Genomic DNA, 24,969 nt, shown 5'->3' with positions numbered 1-24,969 from the left:
CCCGGGTACCTGGGAATCCCTGCCCCATGTCCGCCCTAAGTGGAGGAGGAGCATCTGGGAGGGCGTTGAGCACCTCGAGTCTCATCACGGAGAACATGCAGAAACCAAGCACAGACAACGGAAGGAACGTGCAGCAAACCAGACTCCCCACCCACCCTTTCCTTCAACCACTCTGTTCCACCTGTGACAGGGACTGTAATTTCCGTATTGGACTGTTCAGTCACCTAAAAACTCACTTTTGGAGTGGAAGCAAGTCTTCCTCGATTCCGAGGGACTGCCTATGATGATGATGATTGCTGTGGTAATGGAGATGCCAGCAAATGTTATCAACACCATTCAGTAGAATGGATTTGCGAAGAGAATTGATGTGTGTGTTTTAAAAACAAAAACAATTAGTTGCTCATCCTGAAGCTTTATACCGATTAAAAGGAAAATCCTACTCTAGAAATAGCTCGTATTTTATGATTATTTTTAATAAGCTGCATTGAAATGCAGTTAATCAGGGCTGCAGCATGATGGTTAGAATCTACCTTGTAAAACAAAAATGTAGTTTAAAACAATCGGACTTATGTAAATGTAATAAACAGCTTATAGTGTTGAACAAAAGAAGTAAAATTGTTGAGAGCTTTACAGAAACAGCACATGGAAACTGCGTAATGCACATCGTCAAGGATTAGGAAATTGTCAGGGCTTAAGAATGTATTTTGTTAATCAGTTTTGTTAATTGTTCAGTTCTTGCAATAATTATTTCCTACCAGTATACTGCTGGTTATCAGTATTTAAGACCTGGTTGGCTAATGAACCTGTAGTCTGTTGGTTGTGGATTTATTTTTGTTTAAAAAGTTTTAACATTTGAGAATACAGGCAACTCTCGATTATCCGGGTCCCTCGGGGATTGGGCTATGCCAGGTAAACGATTTCTCCGTTACAGCGAGTTGACATTATAAAGTTAAAACTTCAATGAATAAATACTGTGCAATCAGCTACATATAGTAACAAGGCAGTTAAGTATGGACATTACCAGCATGCATGCAGATGGCCTCGAGGAGGAGATTGTCTAGCTCCGGGGTTCCGGAGCGTGTTGCCTTCCCAGGCCAAAAGGACTCCGACGTTCGTGGCCCGATGCCTTCTCAGGCCGAAAGGACTCCGAATGCACCAGCCCGATGCCTTCTGGGGCCGAAAGAACTCCGACGTCAGCGGCTGCAGCAGTGCGCACACACGGAATTTTAAATGTCATTACAACGGTTTCCCGTTGCATCCGTGTGCGGATAATCGAGAGTTGCCTGTATTGTGGTACATCTAATTTTGCATGCCACACTTCCCTTCAGAATATGTAGACCAATATCAGACTCATTTGATTATACTCTTCTTTACCTTGTTGGGGATGATAGAGAATGAATGATGTCAAAAAACAAGTGTTTTTTTAAGAATTAGAACTAAGTTAGGTTCAGCCCATTTGATGCCATCCTTCCAGAATACCAATCGTACCATCTTCCCATTTCAACTTTAACATCCGCCTGATCAGGCAGACTGGATCTTGGCTCAACATCTCATTCCCAAGCTGGGCACCTCTGACAATGCAACACTCCCTCAGATTAGCGGTCAAGTCTCCAGTATGTGCCTCAATCCCACAAACGTCTGACTCGGGCAAGAGCGCCATCACTGAGCCCAGCTGACGACTGCTTTTCTTTGTAGTTTTAAAATGTGACATTATGGACCTACTTAAAAATCACAGGGTTGGGTGTGTGCTGATTTATGGCATTCTAAAGCAAACATACTACTGTACCTTGGCACCTGCCACTTTGAACACAAGGAGGCTGTCAGTCATTTTGAAATTTGACATATAGAGATGGAGTGCCGTAGAGAGTATTTTGATGGAAAATGTATTCATGACCCTTAAGGAAAATGTTATTTTCTTGCATTGAATGGGGCTTATGTTATTGGAGACAAATGCAAATAAAATCATCGGCAGTCCATCGGAGTCGAGCAAAACTTGCTTCCACTCTGAAGCTCGTGATCTATTGGACAAGGCATTGGATTTAGGTTTTGATGAAGCAGTGCCTATGACTGGTGAGTCCCAACTGCATTAACAGCCTGGCAACAGAACTAATGGTTTAAATTCAGATGGTAGTGTGGGTTGAACTCACCAAATCCTGATCATGAGAGACATGGGTCCACTTACTGGGGAGACCGATGACTCCACTTACCGGGGAGACCGATGACTCCACTTACCGGGGAGACCGATGACTCAAGAGAATTACTGAAATTTGTAACTGTTTCAAGTATTAATGGGAGCTCAGTCCAGTGGATCAGCATGTGTGGCATGCTGGTGTGGAAGGTGTTTGATATCTCGGAATAGTTTAGTAATTGATTAAAGTTGAGATATCACTCGGGATATTATCAGTCTACTGGACGTATACAACATCAGAAAATCTGCATATGGCGACAACACAAACCCGGCCAGAATGGAGATGATTCCCTATCAATCACGCCTGGAGGCCGGACATAATTTCTATTATGTAACTATCCTCCACTTACTGCATTTTGCTGGAGAAATAATCCAGCTTTTATTGGGAGACTGCTGTAGTTCTGTTTGCTGTAGTGCAGCAAGACTCTGTTTAAATAGCTAATGTTTGCTGAGTAAATAGACTCCGTTTCCTGTAAAATACACCGTTTGCTATAAATCCCATCGTATGTCCCGTCCCGCCTCAAACTCATTGACTGACACGAAATGCTAGAAATACAAAATATCTGAAAGAACAAAGATTGGTTACTGTAAATGTCTTCTGACTTGTACATTTCCCACATCTTTTGCATTTATTCTCCATTATCTGCATCATCTTTTCTTTTGTTGGAGACGTGCAGCGTCCAAAACCTGGAGTTCCGGAATCCGGACCAATTGGTGGCAGAGTCGTCCGGAATCCGTAAAATGTTCCGGAATCCAGACCCTGCTGAACTCAAGGTGCCACCGCTGCCTGATCTCAGGCCTCACCTCGCCACACCACCCCTTGCCGCTGCCCGTCTTCGGGCCTCGCCGCCCGACCTCGGGCCTCCTCGCCGGCCGGTGACAATGCCCCGCCCGACCAGCTCCTCCGCGACGGGGGCCCCGCCCGACCAGCTGCTCCGCGGCGGGGCTCTGCCCGACGCCCTCATCGACCGGCGAGCACCTCCCCACCTGCCACCCCACCCCACAGGCTTGGGTGTTCCCGGATTCGTGATGTCAGAAAGACTTTCCAAAGTCCACAAAATGCAAAATCCGGAATGGCCTCGGTGCTGAGGGTTCCGGATTCGGGGTGTTGCACCTGTATATGTTTCAGGAAAGACATGTCCTTTAGTTCAATTATGGGCTGACAGAGTGTAGAAGCTAGAATGATGCCAGATTTTGAAATATAAGTGAGAGAAGTGACTTCTTGGAGATAAAGTTGGGCATAAATGCAACATAGAGCACATGAAGACTACTAGGTGCCTGTAAAGATCGACTTTAGCTGTTTCCCAGAAAGCAATTACTTGTGTGATAAACTCCTAGTAATTCTGCAGCTCAGAAACTAGAGTTTAACTGACCTGTTCCTCTTGCAGAAATAGCTCATTAAGATTCAACCTTAATGATTTAAAAATTCTGTGTTTAATTCATGTTGGTATAAATACAGGCATCTATTTTAATCATCTATTGATGTCTATTTTAATCGAGCTAGCCATGATAGTAGCTAAATGTAAGACTGGTATCAGCTGGAGCAGTCGATCACATTGTAAGCAGATAGATTATTCACTGTGAAACCTCATGAAAAGACTTGAAAAGAAAGACTTGCATTTATGTGGCACTTTATCATGTGTCTCATGAACATTTGAAAGCAATTCACAATGAGTTATTTTGAAGTGCAGTGACTTATGGAAGCAAACATGGCAGCCATTGTGCACAGCAAAATGCTGTTTCCCTCAAACAGCAATGAGATGAAAGAATATTAATCTGTTTTTTTTGGTGCCGTTGTTTCGATGATTGAGGAGAAATGTTGACCTAGATACTGGAACACCTCTCCACTCTTTTTAATAGTGCTTGAAACCTTTAATGTCTCCTCCAAAATACTGCACTGGATTGTCATTATATGTTATGTGCTGGTGTGGGAATCAAACTGACAACCTTCTGACTAAGAAGCAAGAATGTTATTAACTGAGCCAAAATGACACACTGGAGTACCAGCACCATTGGAGGCCATTCATGTTTGTGTGGGGTCTTTGCTAGAGCAATCCAAACTGATCTCACTGTCCTCATTATCCTGTATCTTCCTGCTCCAAACATTATGCGTTTTGTCTTAATAGATCAAAAGGACTTTGCTTCAACGACTTCCCGTGACAAAGCACTACGTGCTCCAACAGCTCTCTGCAACGATAATATAGCAGTATGATAGATCTATTCCATAGTTGTATTTGCCTTCCCAATCTCCTCTTTCTCTTTCTCAAAACTGTTAGAAATGCAAGCTGTACTAGTGTAAATCAGAGATCACATATATATGGGAATAAACTTTAAATGGTGTATCCTAGTGACTCGAGGAAACTGCAACCATATTCTATCCTTCAAAAACTATCTAAATGCAAACATGTTGATCTGTCCAAATGATGCATCTAAAATTGATGTTGGAATGTTTTGCAAAACAGTAAGGGGGTAATTTTAACCTAACCCGCCCATCAGGTAACTAACAGATTTGGGGGCAAAGCTGGTTTTATATCCCACCTGATTTTGCTTTCCATTGAAGTCAGTCAGTGGAAAGTAAAATTGGATGGGGTGCAGAATCACAGTTCCGCCCGATCCCGTAGGTTTCCCACCCGGTGAGTTCGGATAAAGTTGCCCCCCAAGCACTTGGAGTTAAACGATTGACAAAGTAGTTATTTAACCTAGTTTCAGTGTCGCTTGAGAACAACCCAAGGATTCCCTCGACCTCTAAAGCGTGACTGAGAAGACAGCATGCCCGGATTGGAGTGACACTGGAAGACCATGGGTAGGAGGGGAACAAGGGGGAGAGCACCCAATAACAATTTGAAGTGACAAAAGGATTGTGAGATGCTTACATGAGACCATTGAGCAAATAAAAGACCCTAATAGCAACCAATTCCATACATATTTTATATACACACACACACATACTCGGGATATGGCAAGGCAATGTATATTGCCTATTTTATGTTGCTCTGGGATGGGCCTTATTCTTTGCTTTGCAGCAGTTTACAATTGAATGGCCTGCTTAAATCACTTCAGTGGCTATAGTACAGACTAGAGTCATCATGTATATGCCGAACTGGATAGGGGTGGTAAGCTCCCTTCCCTGAAGGATTCCCCTTTACACGCTTGACCCCTCTGTCCTTGCAAACTTACCACTCCATCTCCAACCTCCTTTTTTTCCCCCCCACAGTTTCGGCCCAGCATAAACCCTCACTACTGACTCCTTCACCCTCCCTGGCCAGTGTCTCGGGCTAAACCAGACTGTTAATCTAGGCTTTCTATTCAGCCACAAGTTGTGCCCTGTGTCCTTTTCATTACCTTCATCGCAAAGGTTACCTACTTCCGCATCCGTCACTTTGCTTATTTCTGCCCCTAACTTTGCTGCTGAAACTCTCACCTGTGCCTTTTGTAATCGCTAGACTCAACTATTCCAATGCCGTCCTTCCATCCTCTACCTTCTGGAAATCTTTACAAATCTGTTCACTTTCTGTGTTTTAAGACGTTTCTTAAAAGTGGACAGAGAAGTAGAAGGTGAAGATCTATAAGGAAGAACAAGGTAAGGTGACTGAAAGCTCTACCATGGATGCGCTCAAGAGAGGAGAACAGAAGTATGCAGGAGGAAATGCAAGACTGGAGGAGGAGCAAGGCTATCGAGAGATTTGAATTTGTAACAAGGACTTGAAGTCGAATGTACTGACTGACGGAGCTAGAATCGGTCAGCTAGGATGGAATGATGGGTGAATGAGACTTTGTGCAGGGCAGGATGCGAACAGCTGTGGTTCGGACAAGTTGGAGTTTTTAAAGAACAGATTATGGGAAGCCAGCATGGAGAGCATTGGACAAATACATTTGGGAGGTGACAAAAGTATGGAACAGGCTTTCAGTGGCAGGGGCAGTTTTGTGCAGGTGAAAGTAAGCAGTCTTTTTAAAAGAGAGAATGTGGGATATGAAGTTACGGTCAAGGTCAAACATGATGCTAAGATTGCACACTGTTTTCTTCAGCCTGGGTGAGTGCTCAGAGAATGCAATGACATCAGTGACAAGAGATAGGCAGTCCAACAACAAGGAAGTGGTTGTAGTGAAACAATTTAGATGAGTGTGATCTGCATAGTGAGTATAGGTCCTTGGGCTCTCTGGTGATAATGTTATGGGGAGGGACAGGAAGGAAAGCCATTTCCGGAGATGTTTTGACTTCATCCAGATAAGTAGGAGTGGAGCCAAGCAAGGGCAGTGCCATATGGCTGGTCAACCAGAGAAACAGGAGGACAAAGAGGGATGACGTGTCCATGCTCGTAGTAACGGAGGATGTTGCGTGGTCTGTGGGCCATATCCAACCCACAAAATCCAGGCAACTCAGTTCTTTTTGGACTTGCTGGTTTATCTTGCTCAAATTTCATGGGGTTTGGAAAGTATTGTTTGTAGCATTATTGCCTTATCAGTGGATAAACTTGAAATCACAACACACCACAATTTGCATTTATATAGTGCCTTTAATGTGGTAAAATGTCCCAAGGCACTTCACAGGAGCGATTATCAAACAAAATTTGACTGCGAGCCACATTGAGATATTGGGACAGAAGACCAGAAGCTTGGTCAAAGAGGTAGGTATTGAGGAGCGTCTTAAAGGAAGAGGGAGAGGTGGCGAGGTTTAGGGAAAAAATTCCAGAGCTTGGGGCCTAGACAGCTGAAGGCACAGTGCAAATAGTGGTGCAAAGAAAATCGGAGATATGCAGGAGGCCAGAATTGGAGGAGCGCAGAAATCTCGGAGGGTTGTACAACTACAACTATAACGGTTACTATCGAAGCTTGAAATATATGCCAATCAATGGAAACGTTAAATTTGTACCTTCTCGGTGGTGCATAAGGCTACATGTTGTGCACCTAAACAGTGTATAAAAAGCTTGGAGACCCTTAGCCGAGAGGGAATTACAGCCTTCTGGACTACTTGGTGACATTACTGACTGAATAGCCCTGAAATTTCAGTCGGAGGCTTCCTTCGGACGAACGCCTTCGACCCAAAATATTTCTCCGAATGTACCTGGTGGTCCCAGAGGCGCCGCCTTTTCCTGCGCATCGCATCGCGCCCCCGTCCTCCAGGTTTGCGTTTAAAAGCTGGGGTCACGTGGGTCTGGACAACCAATCACGGTACAGTATTTTCAACGATTGTAATGGGAACTCTGTATCTCCGAGGTCTTATTACGGTCAATGAGAAAACACCCAAACACAACATAATAAAAAAAAATTCACATCTTTAAAATGAATTGAAATTAAAGTTAATTAAATGTTTCAGAAAAAATATATTTTTGGGGGATTTTTAATGTTTTATTTAGGGTTTAAAATAAACTTACCTTAATGGACAGGGTTTTTACTCTAAAAATGTGTGTTCAACTTTAATTTTTATGTGTCTTAAAACTCTTACGCTGGTTAAGGTAGGCTATGTGCTTGCTTTTTTTACCAGGCGTAAAAGTTTCAAGGACATTCGCTGGACAAGAGATGGGCAAATAACCCAATCTCGCCAGCTGAATGTCCTTGCTGTGGGAATGTGGAAGATCTGTCAAGAGGTATCTTGACAGATTGGAAAAGCCGGTTTTTGGTGCATGCGCAGTGCGTGCCGAAAACCGGCTTTTGTGAGGCATCACCGGGTCCGTCTGTAGTCCGTACAAACCCGGCGAGGCCAGGATTTCACGCCCATTATCTTTCATGGAAGGGTTTTATGCTCCTCTTCTTCCTCCACACCCCTGAAATGATGGGGGAGCCATCCACTGATGTTGGTAACTTCATGTTTGCAAGGGTGAAAAGTCTGGCATCTTTCTTTGGTGAATAAATGGATAAAAACAGTAATTCTTAAATGGCTTGAATGCTTTTAGCTTTTAGTTTGCTTTTTTAGTTCATTCACATAGCAAGTGTCTATTTATAGCGTTAAGAATTGTGGAGATTGAGGAGCAGAAGGCAGTATAGTTAAATGGAACTGCTGCACCAAGCAGAGACCTGCAATAACAAGACTGCAGTTTAAATAAGTTGTCGGGTCTGTGTTGCTTAATCAATATAAAAATGGAATTACATCAAATAAACTTTGAGGTTTAATTCTATTTACATTTTTTCCATCTGCAACTTTTCATGGAGTACATGGGTTGTATGCACAGTAAATCTGGCAATGTGTAGAAAGTATGAAAACCACTGGCCTGAATATATGACTGGAAACAGCAACATATTCACTTGGCACTGAGTTTCTGCCTTGTCTGGTAGAGATTTGAAATAAATGAGTCTTCCCATATCATTCTGTCATGGACAGGTTGCTGAAGCGTGTTGTGTAAATGAGAAAGACATGAATGATTTTCTTTCTGAAAATGAGAAAGATTAACTCTTGGAGCCCTAAATTTTCTCTGCATATTCAACGTGTGTGCGCGTGCGTACACATACATATCACTCAAACCTAAAGTCATGAGAGATTGATCAAGAGATAACATTTACCACTCTACTTTGATCTGATAGCGCAGTCTGATGCCATTACCATCAAGGACAATTGTGCAGCCAGGTAATGAAAAGAAGTTAAGAGACCATGTTTTTAAAAAAATATACTTCAACTGTAATGTGGAGAAATATATTTCATTTGTGTAATTTAACAATTTAACTGTCTTTCGAATGAGACGTTAAACTGAGGCCCTGTCTGCTCTCTCAGGTGGAGTTAGAAGATCCATTGACATTATTTTGAAGAAGAGCAGGGGAGTTATCCCCAGCCAATATTTATCCCTCAATTAACGTCACTAAAACTGATTATCTGGTTATTATCTTATTGCTGTTTGTGGGACCCTGCTGTGTGCAAATTGGCTGCCGCATATCGTACATTACAACAGTGGTCGTGAAAGACGCTATATAAATGCAAGACTTTTTTTCTTTCTTTCACCACTTTGAATTGTGATCCTGGAATGAAAAAGCTGTCAATGCCTATTGGTTCAGTGGAAGTGCTTTCTATGGCTGACGTCAGATGACCATTAGTTCAACTACCTGTACTGCCCAACTTGAAATGAAGAATCTCAATAGAGCTACAGGGGACAATAAAGCAATTTCTCTTAGCGGGTTGGATAGATTTTTTTCAATGTTGTGGCTACCAAAACAGGGAGGACACCAAACATTTAACACAAAGTATCCCACTCAACTTTTAAGTTTCCAGTTTTTGGATAAAGATGAGCAGGTTCCACCAATATATCTACAGAATGAAATTTAGAGTTTCCACTGCTAGATTTGTGCTGGAGTGCTGTAAATGTTAGCTTCAATGCCGGGATGGAATTTGCTGTATAAACCTGTTATAAAAATGTCAAGCCACAGAATTTGTGTGCTGCAATCTTATTTGATTTCTATCAGGGATTTACATTTTTATTGAAGTCTCCTAGTTATTAGTACATCTTTCATACTGTATACAAATATACAGGATAATGAATAATGCTTGTGCTGTCTGCATTAAAGTATCACAGTAAAATCTTTTTTTCTTTTTTATACTGGGTTGCAAAGCAGCAACATATTGTTGTACAACTTCCATCCCAAGTTATAAAAACCTGTGTGAAATTGCAAATTGTGTACCAGACTTTAGGGTAACATTGCACCGTTTCAGGCTAAAATTGTTATAGAAAGGGAAGGAAAAGTCAGACTGCTCTCACCTGGAATAAGTTGGCTGTTAAGGGAAGATGGTTTTCCACATAATTGCAAATCTAATAAATATCAATTTGTCAACCATCTCCCCCATTTTCTGTTGCATAAAGATGTAACTTAATGTGCAAAGATCTCCAGCAAGAGATATTTGTCAACATACATTTTTCAACAATACCAACAATATATGTTGCTTATTTCTGTACAGGTTCTGTACTCACTTTGATATCAGAGAGAAACACGGTACTAACTTGAAATAAAAACAGAAAATGCTAGAAATACTCAGCAGTTCAGGCAGCATCAGTAGAGAGAGAAACGTTTCAGGTCGATGACCTTTCATCAGAACTGGAAAATGTAACCGGGTTATAACAGTGAGTAAACTTTAGCATTGTTGTTGCCTATCTAAGGGTTAAGTCATGGCAGGAGAGCTCGGTCACGTGTTATGCTCCTCCTGTACCATGTGGGAACTCAGGGACGCCTCCAGTGTCCCTGACGACTACGTGTGCGGGAAGTGTATCCGCCTCCAGCTCCTGACAGACCGCGTTGCGGAGTTGGAGCTGAAGGTGGATTCACTCTGGAGCAATCAGAGGAAGCACCCAAGGACCTAAAAAAGGAGGTAGATTAAATAGGTAAGTCTGTGGAAGATACAATTCTGTACAGAAACATGCAAGTTAGCAGAATGGAAGGAAGAACAGATGTCTCAAGTTTAATTTTAGGGAAAGGTGAAGTTGAAAGCGATCTGATGGCATCAGCAAATTCAGCACTAATCATGAACAGCAATAAGCAAAATGAACAGAATAAAGTATCACACATTAGGCTTGTTAGCAGAATTGAAACGCATGGGATAAAAAGGGCAGTAGTTGCATGGATACAAAATTGGCTGAGGGTTAGAAAACGGGGAGCTGCAGTGGTGTTCCCCAGGGTTCAGTACTAGGACCCACTGCTGTTTTTGATGTACATTAGTGACTTGGAGGTACAAGGAACAATTTTAAAATTCGCAGATGACGACAACTTGTAATTACACAACGTCTTTAACATAGTAAAATGTCCCACGGTGCTTCACAGGAGTATTATGAGACAACAAAATTTGACACCTAGCCACATAAGAGAAATTAGAGCAGATAACCAAAAGCTTGGTCAAAGAGGTAGGTTATAAGGAGCATCTTAAAGGAGGGTAGAGAGGCAGAGAGGTTTAGACAGGCAATTCGAGCTCAGTGCCTAAGTAACAGCAGGCACGGCCACCAATAGTTGAACGATTATAACCAAGGATGCTCAAGAAGGCAGAATTAGAGGGTACAGATATCTCATGAATGGGATGAGGGTGGAAGGTTGTGGGGTTGGAGGAGGTTACAGAGATAGGGAGGGGCGAGGCCATGGAGGGATTTGAAAACAACAATGAGAATTTTGAAATTGAGGCATTGCTTATGACACAAAACTTGGATATGTAATAAACAGCGAAGAGGATAGTAATAGACTTCAAGAGGACATAGACAGGCTGGTGGAATGGGTGGACATGTGACAGATGAAATTCAATGCAGAAAAGTGTGAGGTGAAACATTTTGGTCGGAAGAATGAGGAGAGATAATACAAGCTAAATGGTACAATTTTAAAGGGGGTGCGAGAACAGAGAGACCTGGGGGTGCACAAATCTTTGAGGATAGCAGGGCAGGTTAAAAGTTAATAAAGTATATAGAATCCTGGGCTTTATAAATAGAGACATAGAGTATAAAAGCGAGGATGTTATGCTAAGCCTATATAAAATACTAGTTTGTCCCCAGCTGAAGTATTGTGTCTAATTCTGGGCACCACACATACTTAATCATATTGCTAGGCCAATTTAGTGCAGTACAGTGCCCTGGTCAGACTGTACCTTGAATACTGTGTTCAGTTTTGGTCACTAATACCCAAAGAAAATGTTGAAACTTCATGTTAGCATAGTAAAGTGTCAGCTGTGGCTCATTTGATAGCACTGTCACCTCTGATTAGGAAGGTTGTAGCTTCAAGTTCCACACTAGAGACTTGAGCACTAAAATCTAGGCTCAAACTCCAGTACAGTGCTGAGGGAGTGCTGCACTGTCAGAGGTGTCGTCTCTCGGATGACAGTTAAACCGGCATCCCGCCTGCTCTCGCAGGTGGATGTAAAAGATCCCATGGCACTATTTCGAAGAAGAACAGGGGAGTCCTGGCCAATATCTATTAGCATCAGTTAAGCAGATTATCTGGTCGTTATCAGATTGCTGATTGTGGGACCTTGCTGTGTGCGCAAGTTGGCTGCCAAACAGTAGTAGTGATGTTGGGGAGTTCATCAAACAGGAAATTAGGGGTGCGTGCAATAAAGGTGCAGCAGTTATAATGGGTGACTTTAATATGCACATAGATTGGGCTAACCAAACTGGAAGCAATACGGTGGAGGAGGATTTTCTGGAGTGCATAAGGGATGGTTTTTTAGACCAATATGTCGAGGAACCAACTAGGGGGGAGGCCATCTTAGACTGGGTGTTATGTAATGAGAGAGGATTAATTAGCAATCTCGTTGTGCGAGGCCCCTTGGGGAAGAGTGACCATAATATGGTGGAATTCTGCATTGGGATGGAGAATGAAACAGTTAATTCAGAGACCATGGTCCAGAACTTAAAGAAGGCTAACTTTGAAGGTATGAGGCGTGAATTGGCTGGGATGGATTGGCGAATGATACTTAAGGGGTTGACTGTGGATGGGCAATGGCAGACATTTAGAGACCGCATGGATGAACTACAACAATTGTACATTCCTGTCTGGCATAAAAATAAAAAAGGGAAGGTGGCTCAACCGTGGCTATCAAGGGAAATCAGGGATAGTATTAAAGCCAAGGAAGTGGCATACAAATTGGCCAGAAATAGCAGCGAACCTGGGGACTGGGAGAAATTTAGAACTCAGCAGAGGAGGACAAAGGGTTTGATTAGGGCAGGGAAAATGGAGTATGAGAAGAAGCTTGCAGGGAACATTAAGACGGATTGCAAAAGTTTCTATAGATATGTAAAGAGAAAAAAGTTAGTAAAGACAAACGTAGGTCCCCTGCAGTCAGAATCAGGGGAAGTCATAACGGGGAACAAAGAAATGGCGGACCAATTGAACAAGTACTTTGGTTCGGTATTCACGAAGGAGGACACAAACAACCTTCCGGTTATAAAAGGGGTCGGGGGGTCTAGTAAGGAGGAGGAACTGAGGGAAATCCTTATTAGCCGGGAAATTGTGTTGGGGAAATTGATGGGATTGAAGGCCGATAAATCCCCAGGGCCTGATGGACTGCATCCCAGAGTACTTAAGGAGGTGGCCTTGGAAATAGTGGATGCGTTGACAGTCATTTTCCAACATTCCATTGACTCTGGATCAGTTCCTATGGAGTGGAGGGTAGCCAATGTAACCCCACTTTTTAAAAAAGGAGGGAGAGAGAAAACAGGGAATTATAGACCGGTCAGCCTGACATCGGTAGTGGGTAAAATGATGGAATCAATTATTAAGGATGTCATAGCAGTGCATTTGGAAAGAGGTGACATGATAGGTCCAAGTCAGCATGGATTTGTGAAAGGGAAATCATGCTTGACAAATCTTCTGGAATTTTTTGAGGATGTTTCCAGTAGAGTGGATAAGGGAGAACCAGTTGATGTGGTATATTTGGACTTTCAGAAGGCGTTCGACAAGGTCCCACACAAGAGATTGATGTGCAAAGTTAGAGCACATGGGATTGGGGGTAGTGTACTGACATGGATTGAGAACTGGTTGTCAGACAGGAAGCAAAGAGTAGGAGTAAATGGGTACTTTTCAGAATGGCAGGCAGTGACTAGTGGGATACTGCAAGGTTCTGTGCTGGGGCCCCAGCTGTTTACACTGTACATTAATGATTTAGATGAGGGGATTAAATGTAGTATCTCCAAATTTGCGGATGACACTAAGTTGGGTGGCAGTGTGAGCTGCGAGGAGGATGCTGTGAGGCTGCAGAGCGACTTGGATAGGTTAGGTGAGTGGGCAAATGCATGGCAGATGAAGTATAATGTGGATAAATGTGAGGTTATCCACTTTGGTGGTAAAAACAGAGAGACAGACTATTATCTGAATGGTGACAGATTAGGAAAAGGGGAGGTGCAAAGAGACCTGGGTGTCATGGTACATCAGTCATTGAAGGTTGGCATGCAGGTGCAGCAGGCGGTTAAGAAAGCAAATGGCATGTTGGCCTTCATAGCAAGGGGATTTGAGTACAGGGGCAGGGAGGTGTTGCTACAGTTGTACAGGGCATTGGTGAGGCCACACCTGGAGTATTGTGTACAGTTTTGGTCTCCTAACCTGAGGAAGGACATTCTTGCTATTGAGGGAGTGCAGCGAAGGTTCACCAGACTGATTCCCGGGATGGCGGGACTGACCTATCAAGAAAGACTGGATCAACTGGGCTTGTATTCACTGGAGTTCAGAAGAATGAGAGGGGACCTCATAGAAACATTTAAAATTCTGACTGGGTTAGACAGGTTAGATACAGGAAGAATGTTCCCAATGTTGGGGAAGTCCAGAACCAGAGGTCACAGTCTAAGGATAAGGGGTAAGCCATTTAGGACCGAGATGCGGAGGAACTTCTTCACCCAGAGAGTGGTGAACCTGTGGAATTCTCTACCACAGAAAGTTGTTGAGACCAATTCACTAAATATATTCAAAAAGGAGTTAGATGAGGTCCTTACTACTAGGGAGATCAAGGGGTATGGCGAGAAAGCAGGAATGGGGTACTGAAGTTGAATGTTCAGCCATGAACTCATTGAATGGCGGTGCAGGCTAGAAGGGCCGAATGGCCTACTCCTGCACCTATTTTCTATGTTTCTATGTTTCCTATATTACAGCAGTGACTACACTTAAAGAAAAAAGTACTTAATTGGCTGTAAAGCACTTTGGGACATCCGGTGGTCATTAAAGGAGCTATATAAATGCATGGCTTTCTATTTTCTTGAAGACTTTGTGAATTAGGGTGCCTTTGTCAATAATTTGGTTTGTTAAATACCACACTCTGATTTCATTGGGAAGCATAAAATCCTTGTGACAAAAAAGAAGCAAAAAGCTTATGGTATGTCAGATGTAAATATTCAGCACCACTGCTTTTACCTCAGTACCTTTCATTCCTCATCCACAATTCATACAGCAGTAGCTCAATCTCGTAGTGAGACGAGCTAATGTGCTCACTGGTTTGTCAAATCAAATCCCTTCAAGTGTAATTCAAAAGGAAAATGATTGAATGTTTAGTTTTGAATTTCAACATTGCAGTGCTAAATTTTCAATAGGTTTTCTCCTTTTAACATTCATCTGATAGGATCACAGAAGCGCCAAAAATAATGGCCGGTAAATGCATACCATGAATTCGCTTTATGTTAAAATACGTTTCGATGGTTCGTTCAAGCAGTTTTTCGAAAGGCACCTTCCCCCTTCTCTTTTTTTTGGTTTTCTTGAATTGTGCGTCACTTGTGGCTAGATGAGCGAGAAGTCTTTTCCCAGGCCTTTGCCAATGCTGTAAGATGTGCAACAATACCCCATGTAGATCTCGGAATTTCCCTTCTTTACCTTGGGGACTGATTCCCTGGAATGGCATAACTGAAATCTGGATCTGCATTTGGAGGAATTGAATGAAGACTCAATATCATTACATTCTATCTGAAGGAACCCTAGGTGTTATTAAAGCAATAAAGATCTCCATCTATTACTATGATCAGTACATATCTATGAACTCACTCAAATTTTCACCACAGTACAGAATGTGAAAATTGTAAGGGTCCATAACAATAGGTATCATATATTTACAGTGTCAATATGCAATAGAGCGAGAGTCCATTTTCAAGATATAATTGCTGTCATGAATAATCATGTACAAGTGATTTTTATTTTTGTAAATGTGTTGCATGCTCAGCAAAACAAATGTTTGTTTTTATTTGTCTTGTGTGTTTTTCATTAAGGACAAGATAGGCTTAGGAGTTAATAGGAGTTTGGCTGCATGATAGAAAGCAACAAGCAGAATCATAGACTAGTACCGCACAGAAGGAGGCAATTCGACCCATCAAGTCTGCTTTTTCGAAGAGTGATCCAGTTAGTCCCACCCCTTGCTCTTTCCCCATATCCCTGCAGTTCTTTCTCCAATTCCCTTTTGAAGGCTACTATTGAATCTGTATCCACCACCCTATCAGGCAGTGCATTCCAAATCCTAACTACTCCTTGTGTAAAAAGGTTTTTCCTCTGGTCGCCTCTGCTTCTTTTGCCAATCACCTTAAATCGGTACCCTCTGGTTATCGACCCTTCAGCCGTTGGAAACAGTTTCTCTTTATTTACTTTATCTAAATCCCTCATGATTTTGAACACCTCTAGCCAATCTCCTCTTAGCCTTCTCTGCTCGAAGGAGAACAACCCCAGCTTCTCCAGTCTATCCACGCAACTGTGATCCCTCATCCCTGGAACCATTCTAATAAATCTCTCCAGTACTCTCTCAAAAGCCTTCACATCCTTCCTAAAATGTGGTGCCCTGAATTGGACACAATACTCCGGCTGGGGCCGAACTCGTGTTTTATATGGATTTAGCAGAACTTCCTGGCTTTTGTGCTCTATACTTCTATTTATAAAACCCAGAACCCCATATGCTTTATTAACAGCTTTGTTAACCTGCTGTGCTATCTTAAGATTTGTGTACTAACACCCCAGGTCTCTCTGTTCTTGCACCCCCTTTAAAATTGTACCATTTAGCTTGTATTGTCTCCCCTCATTCTTCCTACCAAAATGTATCACCTCACACTTTTCTGCGTTGAATTTTGTCTGCCATGTGTCTGCCCATTCCACCAGTCCTCTTGAAGTCTATTACTCGCTTCATAGAAACATAGAAAGTAGGTGCAAGAGTAGGCCATTCGGCCCTTCGAGCCTGCACTGCAATTCAATATGATCATGGCTGATCATGCAACTTCAGTACCCCATTCCTGCTTTCCCTCCATACCCCTTGATTCCTTTAGCCATAAGGACAACATCTAACTCCCTTTTGAATATATCTAACGAACTGGCCTCAACAAGTTTCTGTGGTAGAGAATTCCACAGGTTCACAATTCTTTGAAGGAAGAAGTTTCTCCTCATCTCGGTCCTAAATGGCTTACCCCTTATCCTTAGACTATGACCCCTGGTTCTGGACTTCCCCAACATCGGGAACATTCTTCCTGTATCTAACCTGTCCAATCCCATCAGAATTTTATATGTTTCTATGAGATCCCCTCTCATTCTTCTCAATTCCAGTGATTATAAGCCTAGTCGATCCAGTCTTTCTTCATATGTCAGTCCTGCCATCCCGGGAATCAGTCTGGTGAACCTTCGCTGCACTCCCTCAATAGCAAGAATGGCCTACCTCAGATTAGGAGACCAAAACTGCACACAATACTCTCACCAAGGTCCTGCAGTAAGATCTCTCTGCTCCTATACTCCAATCCCCTCCCTATGAAGGCTTTCTTTACTGCTTGCTGTACCTGCATGCCTACCTTCAATGACTGATGTACCATGACACCCAGGTCTCGTTGCACCTCCCCTTTTACTAATCTGTCACCATTCAGATAATCTGCCTGCCTGTTTTTACCCCCAAAGTGGATAACCTCACATTTATCCACATTATACTGCATCTGCCATGCATTTGCCCACTCACCTAACCTGTCCAAGTCCCCCTGCAGCCTCCTAGCATCCTCCTCGCAGCTCGCACTGCCACCCAGCTTAGTGTCATCTGCAAACTTGGAGATATTACATTCAATTCCTTTGTCTAAATCATTAATGTATATTGTAAATAGCTGGGGTCCCAGCACTGAACCCTGCGGTACCCCACTTTCTCAAAAAGGTCCCGTTTATTCCCACTCTCTGCTTCCTGTCTGCCAACCAGTTCTCTATCCACATCAATACATTACCGTCAATACCATGTGCCTTAATTTTGCACACTAATCTCTTGTGAGGGACCTTGTCAGGTCTTTTGAAAGTCCAAATACACCACATCCACTGGTTCTCCCTTATCCACTCTACTAGTTACATCCTCAGAAAAACTTTAGAAGATTTGTCAAGCATGATTTCCCTTTCATAAATCCATGTTGACTTGGACCGATCCTGTCACTGCTTTCCAAATGCGCTGGTATTACATCTTTAATAATTGATTCCAGCATCTTCCCCACCACCGATGTCAGGCTAACCAGTCTATAATTTCCTGTTTTCTCTCTCCCTCCTTTTTTAAAAAGTGGGGTTACATTAGCTACCCTCCAATACATAGGAACTGAACCAAAGTCCATGGAATGTTGGAAAATGACCACCAATGCATCTACTATTTCTAGGGCCACTTCCTTAAGTACGCTGGGATGCAGACTATCAGGCCCTGGGGATTTATCAGCCTTCAATCCCATCAATTTCCCTAACACCATTTCCTGACTAATAAGGATTTCCTTCAGTTCCCCCTTCTCGCTCGACCCTCGGTCCCCTAATATTTTCAGGAGGTTATTCGTGTCTTCCATTAGTGAAGACAGAACCAAAGTATTTGTTCAATTGGTCTGCCATTTCCTTGTTCCCCATTATGAATTCCCCTGATTCTGACTGCAAGGGACCTACATTAGTCTTCACTAATCGTTTTCTCTTCACATATCTATAGAAGCTTTTGCAGTCAGTTTTTATGTTCCCTGCAAGCTTGCTCTCATACTCTATTTTCCCCCTCCTAATTAAACTCTTAATCCTCCTCTGCTGAATTCTAAGTTTCTCCCAGTCTTCAGGTTTTCTGCTTTTTCTGGCCAATTTATATGCCTCTTCTTTGGATTTAACACTTTCCCTAATTTCCCTTGTTCGCCACGGTTGAGCCATCTACCCTTTTTTATTCTTACGCCACACAGGGATGTACAAATGTTATAGTTCATCCATGTGATATTTAAATGTCTGCCATTGCCTATCCACCGTCAACCCTTTAAGTATCATTCTCCAATCTATCCTAGCCAATTCATAGAAACATAGAAACATAGAAAATAGGTGCAGGAGCAGGCCATTCAGCCCTTCTAGCCTGCACCGCCATTCAATGAGTTCATGGCTGAACATGAAACTTCAGTACCCACTTCCTGCTTTCACGCCATACCCCTTGATCCCCCGAGTAGTAAGGACTTCATCTAACTCCCTTTTGAATATATTTAGTGAATTGGCCTCAACTACTTCCTGTGGTAGAGAATTCCACAGGTTCACCACTCTCTGGGTGAAGAAGTTTCTCCTTATCTCGGTCCTAAATGGCTTACCCCTTATCCTTAGACTGTGACCCCTGGTTCTGGACTTCCCCAACATTGGGAACATTCTTCCTGCATCCAACCTGTCCAAACCCGTCAGAATTTTAAACGTTTCTATGAGGTCCCCTCTCACTCTTCTGAACTCCAGTGAATACAAGCCCAGTTGATCCAGTCTTTCTTGATAGGTCAGTCCCACCATCCCGGGAATCAGTCTGGTGAATCTTCGCTGCACTCCCTCAATAGCAAGTATGTCCTTCCTCAAGTTAGGAGACCAAAACTGTACACAATACTCCAGGTGTGGCCTCACCAAGGCCCTGTACAACTGTAGCAACACCTCCCTGCCCCTGTACTCAAATCCCCTCGCTATGAAGGCCAACATGCCATTTGCTTTCTTAACCGCCTGCTGTACCTGCATGCCAACCTTCAATGACTGATGTACCATGACACCCAGGTCTCGTTGCACCTTCCCTTTTCCTAATCTGTCACCATTCAGATAATAGTCTGTCTCTCTGTTTTTACCACCAAAATGGATAACCTCACATTTATCCACATTATACTTCATCTGCCACGCATTTGCCCACTCACCTAACCTATCCAAGTCACTCTGTAGCCTCATAGCATCCTCCTCGCAGTTCACACTGCCACCCAACTTAGTGTCATCCGCAAATTTGGAGATACTACATTTAATCCCCTCGTCTAAATCATTAATGTACAATGTAAACAGCTGGGGCCCCAGCACAGAACCCTGCGGTACCCCACTAGTCACTGCCTGCCATTCCGAAAAGTACCCATTTACTCCTACTCTTTGCTTCCTGTCTGACAACCAGTTCTCAATCCACGTCAGCACACTACCCCCAATCCCATGTGCTTTAACTTTGCACATTAATCTCCTGTGTGGGACCTTGTCGAAAGCCTTCTGAAAGTCCAAATATACCACATCAACTGGTACTCCTTTGTCCACTTTATTGGAAACATCCTCCAAAAATTCCAGAAGATTTGTCAAGCATGATCTCCCTTTCACAAATCCATGCTGACTTAGACCTATCATGTCACCATTTTCCAAATGCGCTGCTATGACATCCTTAATAATTGATTCCATCATTTTACCCACTACTGAGGTCAGGCTGACCGGTCTATAATTCCCTGCTTTCTCTCTCCCTCCTTTTTTAAAAAGTGGGGTTACATTGGCTACCCTCCACTCGATAGGAACTGATCCAGAGTCAATGGAATGTTGGAAAATGACTGTCAATGCATCCGCTATTACCAAGGCCACCTCCTTAAGTACTCTGGGATGCAGTCCATCAGGCCCTGGGGATTTATCGGCCTTCAATCCCATCAATTTCCCCAACACAATTTCCCGACTAATAAAGATTTCCCTCAGTTCCTCCTCCTTAATAGACCCTCTGACCACTTTTATATCCGGAAGGTTGTTTGTGTCCTCCTTAGTGAATACTGAACCAAAGTACTTGTTCACGTCTCATACTGTCGAAGTTTCCCTTCTTTAAGTTCAGGACCCTAGTCTCTGAGTTAACTATCACTTCATCGCTGTTCACTACACTTCTAAGTTTTGTGTCCTCTGCAAATTTTGAAATTGTGCCCTGTACCCCCAAGTCATTAAGGTATATCAAGAACAGCAGTGATCCTAGTGCTGAATCCTGGGGAACACCACTGTTCACCTCTCTCCAATCCAAGAAACATTTACTTCAACTCATTGTTTTCTACCTTTAGCTAATTTTGTATCCATGCTGTGCATGCCCCTTGTATCCCATGGGCTTCAATTTTGCTGATGAGCTTAATCTGTGGTACTTTATCAAAATCCTTTTGAAAGTCCATTCACACATCGTCTATACTTGTTGAGTTATGTTGGGTGGGAGGGGAAGTGCTGAGTAGGGTGCTCCAGAGATTGCTATTGGCATCCGTGCTGTTTCTAATTTGGTTAAATTTACACGTGATACCAAGCTGATTGATTCTGATGAGGTAGCTCAAAGTTAAGTATGAGTTGGACAAAATATATGAGTGAGCAGAACACGAAGGTGAAATTTTACATGCAAAAGTAAAGTATCGCTCAGAGGAAGAAAAAACTGAGTGATATACACACTCCATGAATAGTGTTGAAATAGCTAAGATGAAGTTGAGAGATGTAGGGAACATGTCCAGATTGCAGAGCAGCAGTCAACAGCCAGCACCTCACTCAGACAGGCCATGAAGAAAATCGGTGTCGGAAATGGAAACATCAAACTAGCTCAGTAGATAGTGCCCTTATGAGATTTTAGTGAAAGCAGAATGCTGGTGCCAAGTAGAAGGAATTTTGCTCTGAATTTAACCAATGATATGACAGTGCATGATTGGATGCCAAAAGTGACATTGTTCAACTCCTCAATAATAACAACCCTCACCTTGATCAACAAAGGCGTTCCCTTCAAGCCTGGGTAATTACAGTAGATTGGTGACACTTGGAGGTCCATTGGCGATCTGATTAAACCTCTCCATTTTTTTCCTCCTTCCATTTCCACATATTCATGACTCCATGTAGAGTTCCTTTCTTCCCTCCTCTCTTTCATATGGGAAATGGATGAGTGAGGAGCAGACTGTGACACTTTTAGCAGGTGCTATTGCTGCTCTCCCTGCCACTTTGAGTTGACCCAGTCAAATTCTAAACCAACCTCATTACCAAGAGTTGCTGGCAGACTGGAGTGTCAGGTAGCACTCAAATATAAACCCAGAACCTTCGAATCCCAAGCAGAATGTCTCTTCAGCTATGATTGTTTGCCTACCAATGTAAGACAAACCAATTTTGGTTGTTCAGCAACTATTTCGGAACTGCTTTCACTTGAGCTGTATTTTTTCCTCTCATCGGAAGCTGCCTGCTGAACCTGATGCTGTTTAATGCCGTTTTGAATTCATTTCACAAATTACTGCCTTGAAATAATAATAGTACTGCTGGCAAATATTTAATTTGAATCAAATGCAGTGTGCACAAACTTATATGAGTAATTTATCAAATAACTGGCAGCACATGCAGAACATTGCCGCTCATCTCATTAGACACACATGAAGAGCTTTCTGAACAAACACAGACTGCGTTGTTTTTGTCTAATTGATAACATTTACGATGGGAGTGCGAGGTGCAAACAAAACTGAGATGACTGTACATCAAATTGATCAGATGATGTTTAGTGAAAGCATAATTTTTTATTTAATATGTACATATTAATAGTTTTCCTTGAAGGGTTCTGACTACCATGTAGCTTTCTTAAGCTTGGAGGGTGGAGACAATCCAGTCCACCGATTTCTCTACAACTGTTGTCACAGTCGGAGCAGCAATGACTCTCTAGCCTTCCTTTGACAAGTGTTCATTCTTCCGCATTTGTTTATCCTCAAGATATGTCTGCTGTTCACGCAGAGAAAATTACAGCGACGTTAGCCCTCCAAGAATTTTATATTGTCTCTCTCTCTCTCTATCTCTCCACATGACAGTTGTGTGATCTCTTTCTACTTCAATAATGCATAATATTCCTGACCAGAGATCAGTCTACAGGTTTTTTTATTCAACTCTGCTGCTATTCAGCAGCAACAACAAGGGCTTGCTATTCCACTGAGAGTAGGAAATAATCTTAAATTCATGCTTGCACATAAATAAGAGCCATTTGAGTTAGGTACTAGAGGGTGCCTAGCACCTGTGGAACCGTATCCCAATGAGGAAAATTATGTTTTCCCGGAGGGAAAATATTGGCGGAAAAAAATTGAAGGAAAGAAAAAAAAAATATTTTTAAACCCATGAATATTTAAGCGGAGTGGGGGGGAGTTCTTAATTATTTTTCCTGCTTTGGAATTGCAAGATTTCAGTTTCAGTTGTGTCAGGGACTGACGTGAGTCAGTGAAATGTTAGCATTGACACAACCTCATTGAAGCATTTTTGTTCAGATTAAAAGTGCTGTGGTGCAGTACTTAGCCATACAGACCAGGAAAGTCTATGCTGAGTTAGCTGACCATATCTGGGTACTAAATTTGGCCTTGGGTCCTTTACATGCTTGTCCTTCAAGACACAGGGTGGCTTTGCTTTACAGACCTCTATTTACTGAGGCTCCCAGTACTCCACGGAACACTATGGCTTCAGTCCTGTTGAGGGCAGTGTTAAGTTAGGAATGCAATGGCTCAAAGTTTAATAATGTTGATTAATAACTAGGAAGAATCTTGAAAGTTCTTTTTTTAGATTGTGAGAGGTCCACAGCCATGTAAATTGCACTTGTTTTTTTGGGGGGAACGAGCACAGAGGACTCTCATCCAATCAAGAAAATACTGCTACAACTTGGATGGTCTTGAGCTTCTTGAGTGTTGGTGCAGCAGTACCTACCCAGGTGAGTGATGAGTTTTCATCACCTTCCTGACTTGAGCTCCGTAGGTGGCATTGAGGGGTCAAGAGGTGAGCCACTCATTGTGCTCTGCTCCTGTAACCAATTATCTTGGTTTATTCTCAGTTGGATTTCCAATTTCTATTTTTTTTTAAGTAGCACTACCTCCCATCCTCTGTATCCATTCTACCATTTTTTGATTTACATCAAATCTAAAAGATATATTGACAGAATACATTGAATTCCAGTTAGTAGGCACATTTGTATTAACATTTATTCCATCCATTCTATAGTGTGAGCTTAATAGGATTAGCTAAATGCCAGGAGTGTTACTGGCGGCTTCCATATTCCAAATGTAATCTGCAGTATATTTAACTGTTGGACTTAGCAACTAATGAATCTGGATTTGAAGTTCAGTCTTTCTAAGCACCCAAATTAGACATTTATGAATTTTGTACAGTAATAGAAGTAATGAAGTCAAAATGACAACTGGCGTTGAACAGTGTGTGACAATCCACGTCCCATGACAAGACTGTCTACCTCTAAAGTCGTTTGAGATTAAGAAAGAACAGTGCAGAGGGCGCTTAGCTCCTGCCAAATGTGACCGTTATTTTCTGTTGGGTGCATTTAATATTTGTTCAAGTTGAATAAAAATGAATCATCTTCCAGACAAAGCTGGCAGTTTACCACTTACCAAATTTACCTGCAGTTGCTTCAGACCGATATTTACAACTGTACCAGAGTATGTTTCTGAAACCTGCATGTTTCTGATAGCGTGAAGATAACTTCTGAGTTGTGCTGTGATTTAAGCTGTTGCAGCCTTTGTCCTCGGCACCCAGGCATAGAGTGGAAAACAGTGGTGTTGTCATCGTATCACATTGGCATCTGTGCTTTTTGAGAACTGACTAGCTAGATAAAGAAAAACCGCCTCTGGGATACTCTACATCCATGTTTATACTCTCACCAATGCTACTGTTGGTACGAAGTTCTGTGGAAACTAGAGCAAGGGGAGCAAGATGCTACAAAATACCAATCCAGATCAACTTTGATGCAAACAGGCTTTCTTAATTGCAATGGTTATGAATCCACTTTACTGGTAAAATGCAGTTTGAGGCATATACTTTTAGGTGCATTCTCTACCATATTTACAGAACCCCAAGTCGGTAACAATTGTACTCAAACTCCCTCCTGCCTAATCTTTTGTCCTCCATTCACAGCAATACTTTTGCAGCTGAAGATTTTCATCAATTCTCCACATTCATTTCCACATTCGATGCTTTCATCTCCAGCAATACGTTCAGTGTCTCCCATCCCTGTTGTTCACCCTGGTATGGCCATATATTTGTGTTCTCAAGCCAAGAGGTGCAAACTATGATTGTACCTGACCCTTCCAAGTCATATTCCAGCCTGATTTGGAAATATATCGGCGTTCCTTCATTGTCACTGAGTCAAAATCCTGGAACTCCCTACCTAAAGCACTGTTGGGAGTACCTTC

General features: G+C 42.5%; 1 protein-coding gene across 1 annotated transcript in view; it reads left to right on the top strand.

Annotated features, from left to right (window-relative positions):
* Positions 1-24,969, top strand: part of mad1l1 (mitotic arrest deficient 1 like 1) — a 614,071-nt gene that overhangs the window by 569,297 nt on the left and 19,805 nt on the right. Inside the window, exon 17 of the mRNA XM_070856648.1 lies at positions 4,315-4,394. Within this exon, the coding sequence (XP_070712749.1) occupies positions 4,315-4,394 (80 nt within the window). The remainder of the gene's footprint in view (positions 1-4,314; positions 4,395-24,969) is intronic.

This window comes from Pristiophorus japonicus, chromosome 15, assembly GCF_044704955.1.
Source record: "Pristiophorus japonicus isolate sPriJap1 chromosome 15, sPriJap1.hap1, whole genome shotgun sequence".
NCBI classification, from domain to species: domain Eukaryota; kingdom Metazoa; phylum Chordata; class Chondrichthyes; family Pristiophoridae; genus Pristiophorus; species Pristiophorus japonicus.
This window is presented reverse-complemented; position numbering and strand designations above follow the sequence as displayed.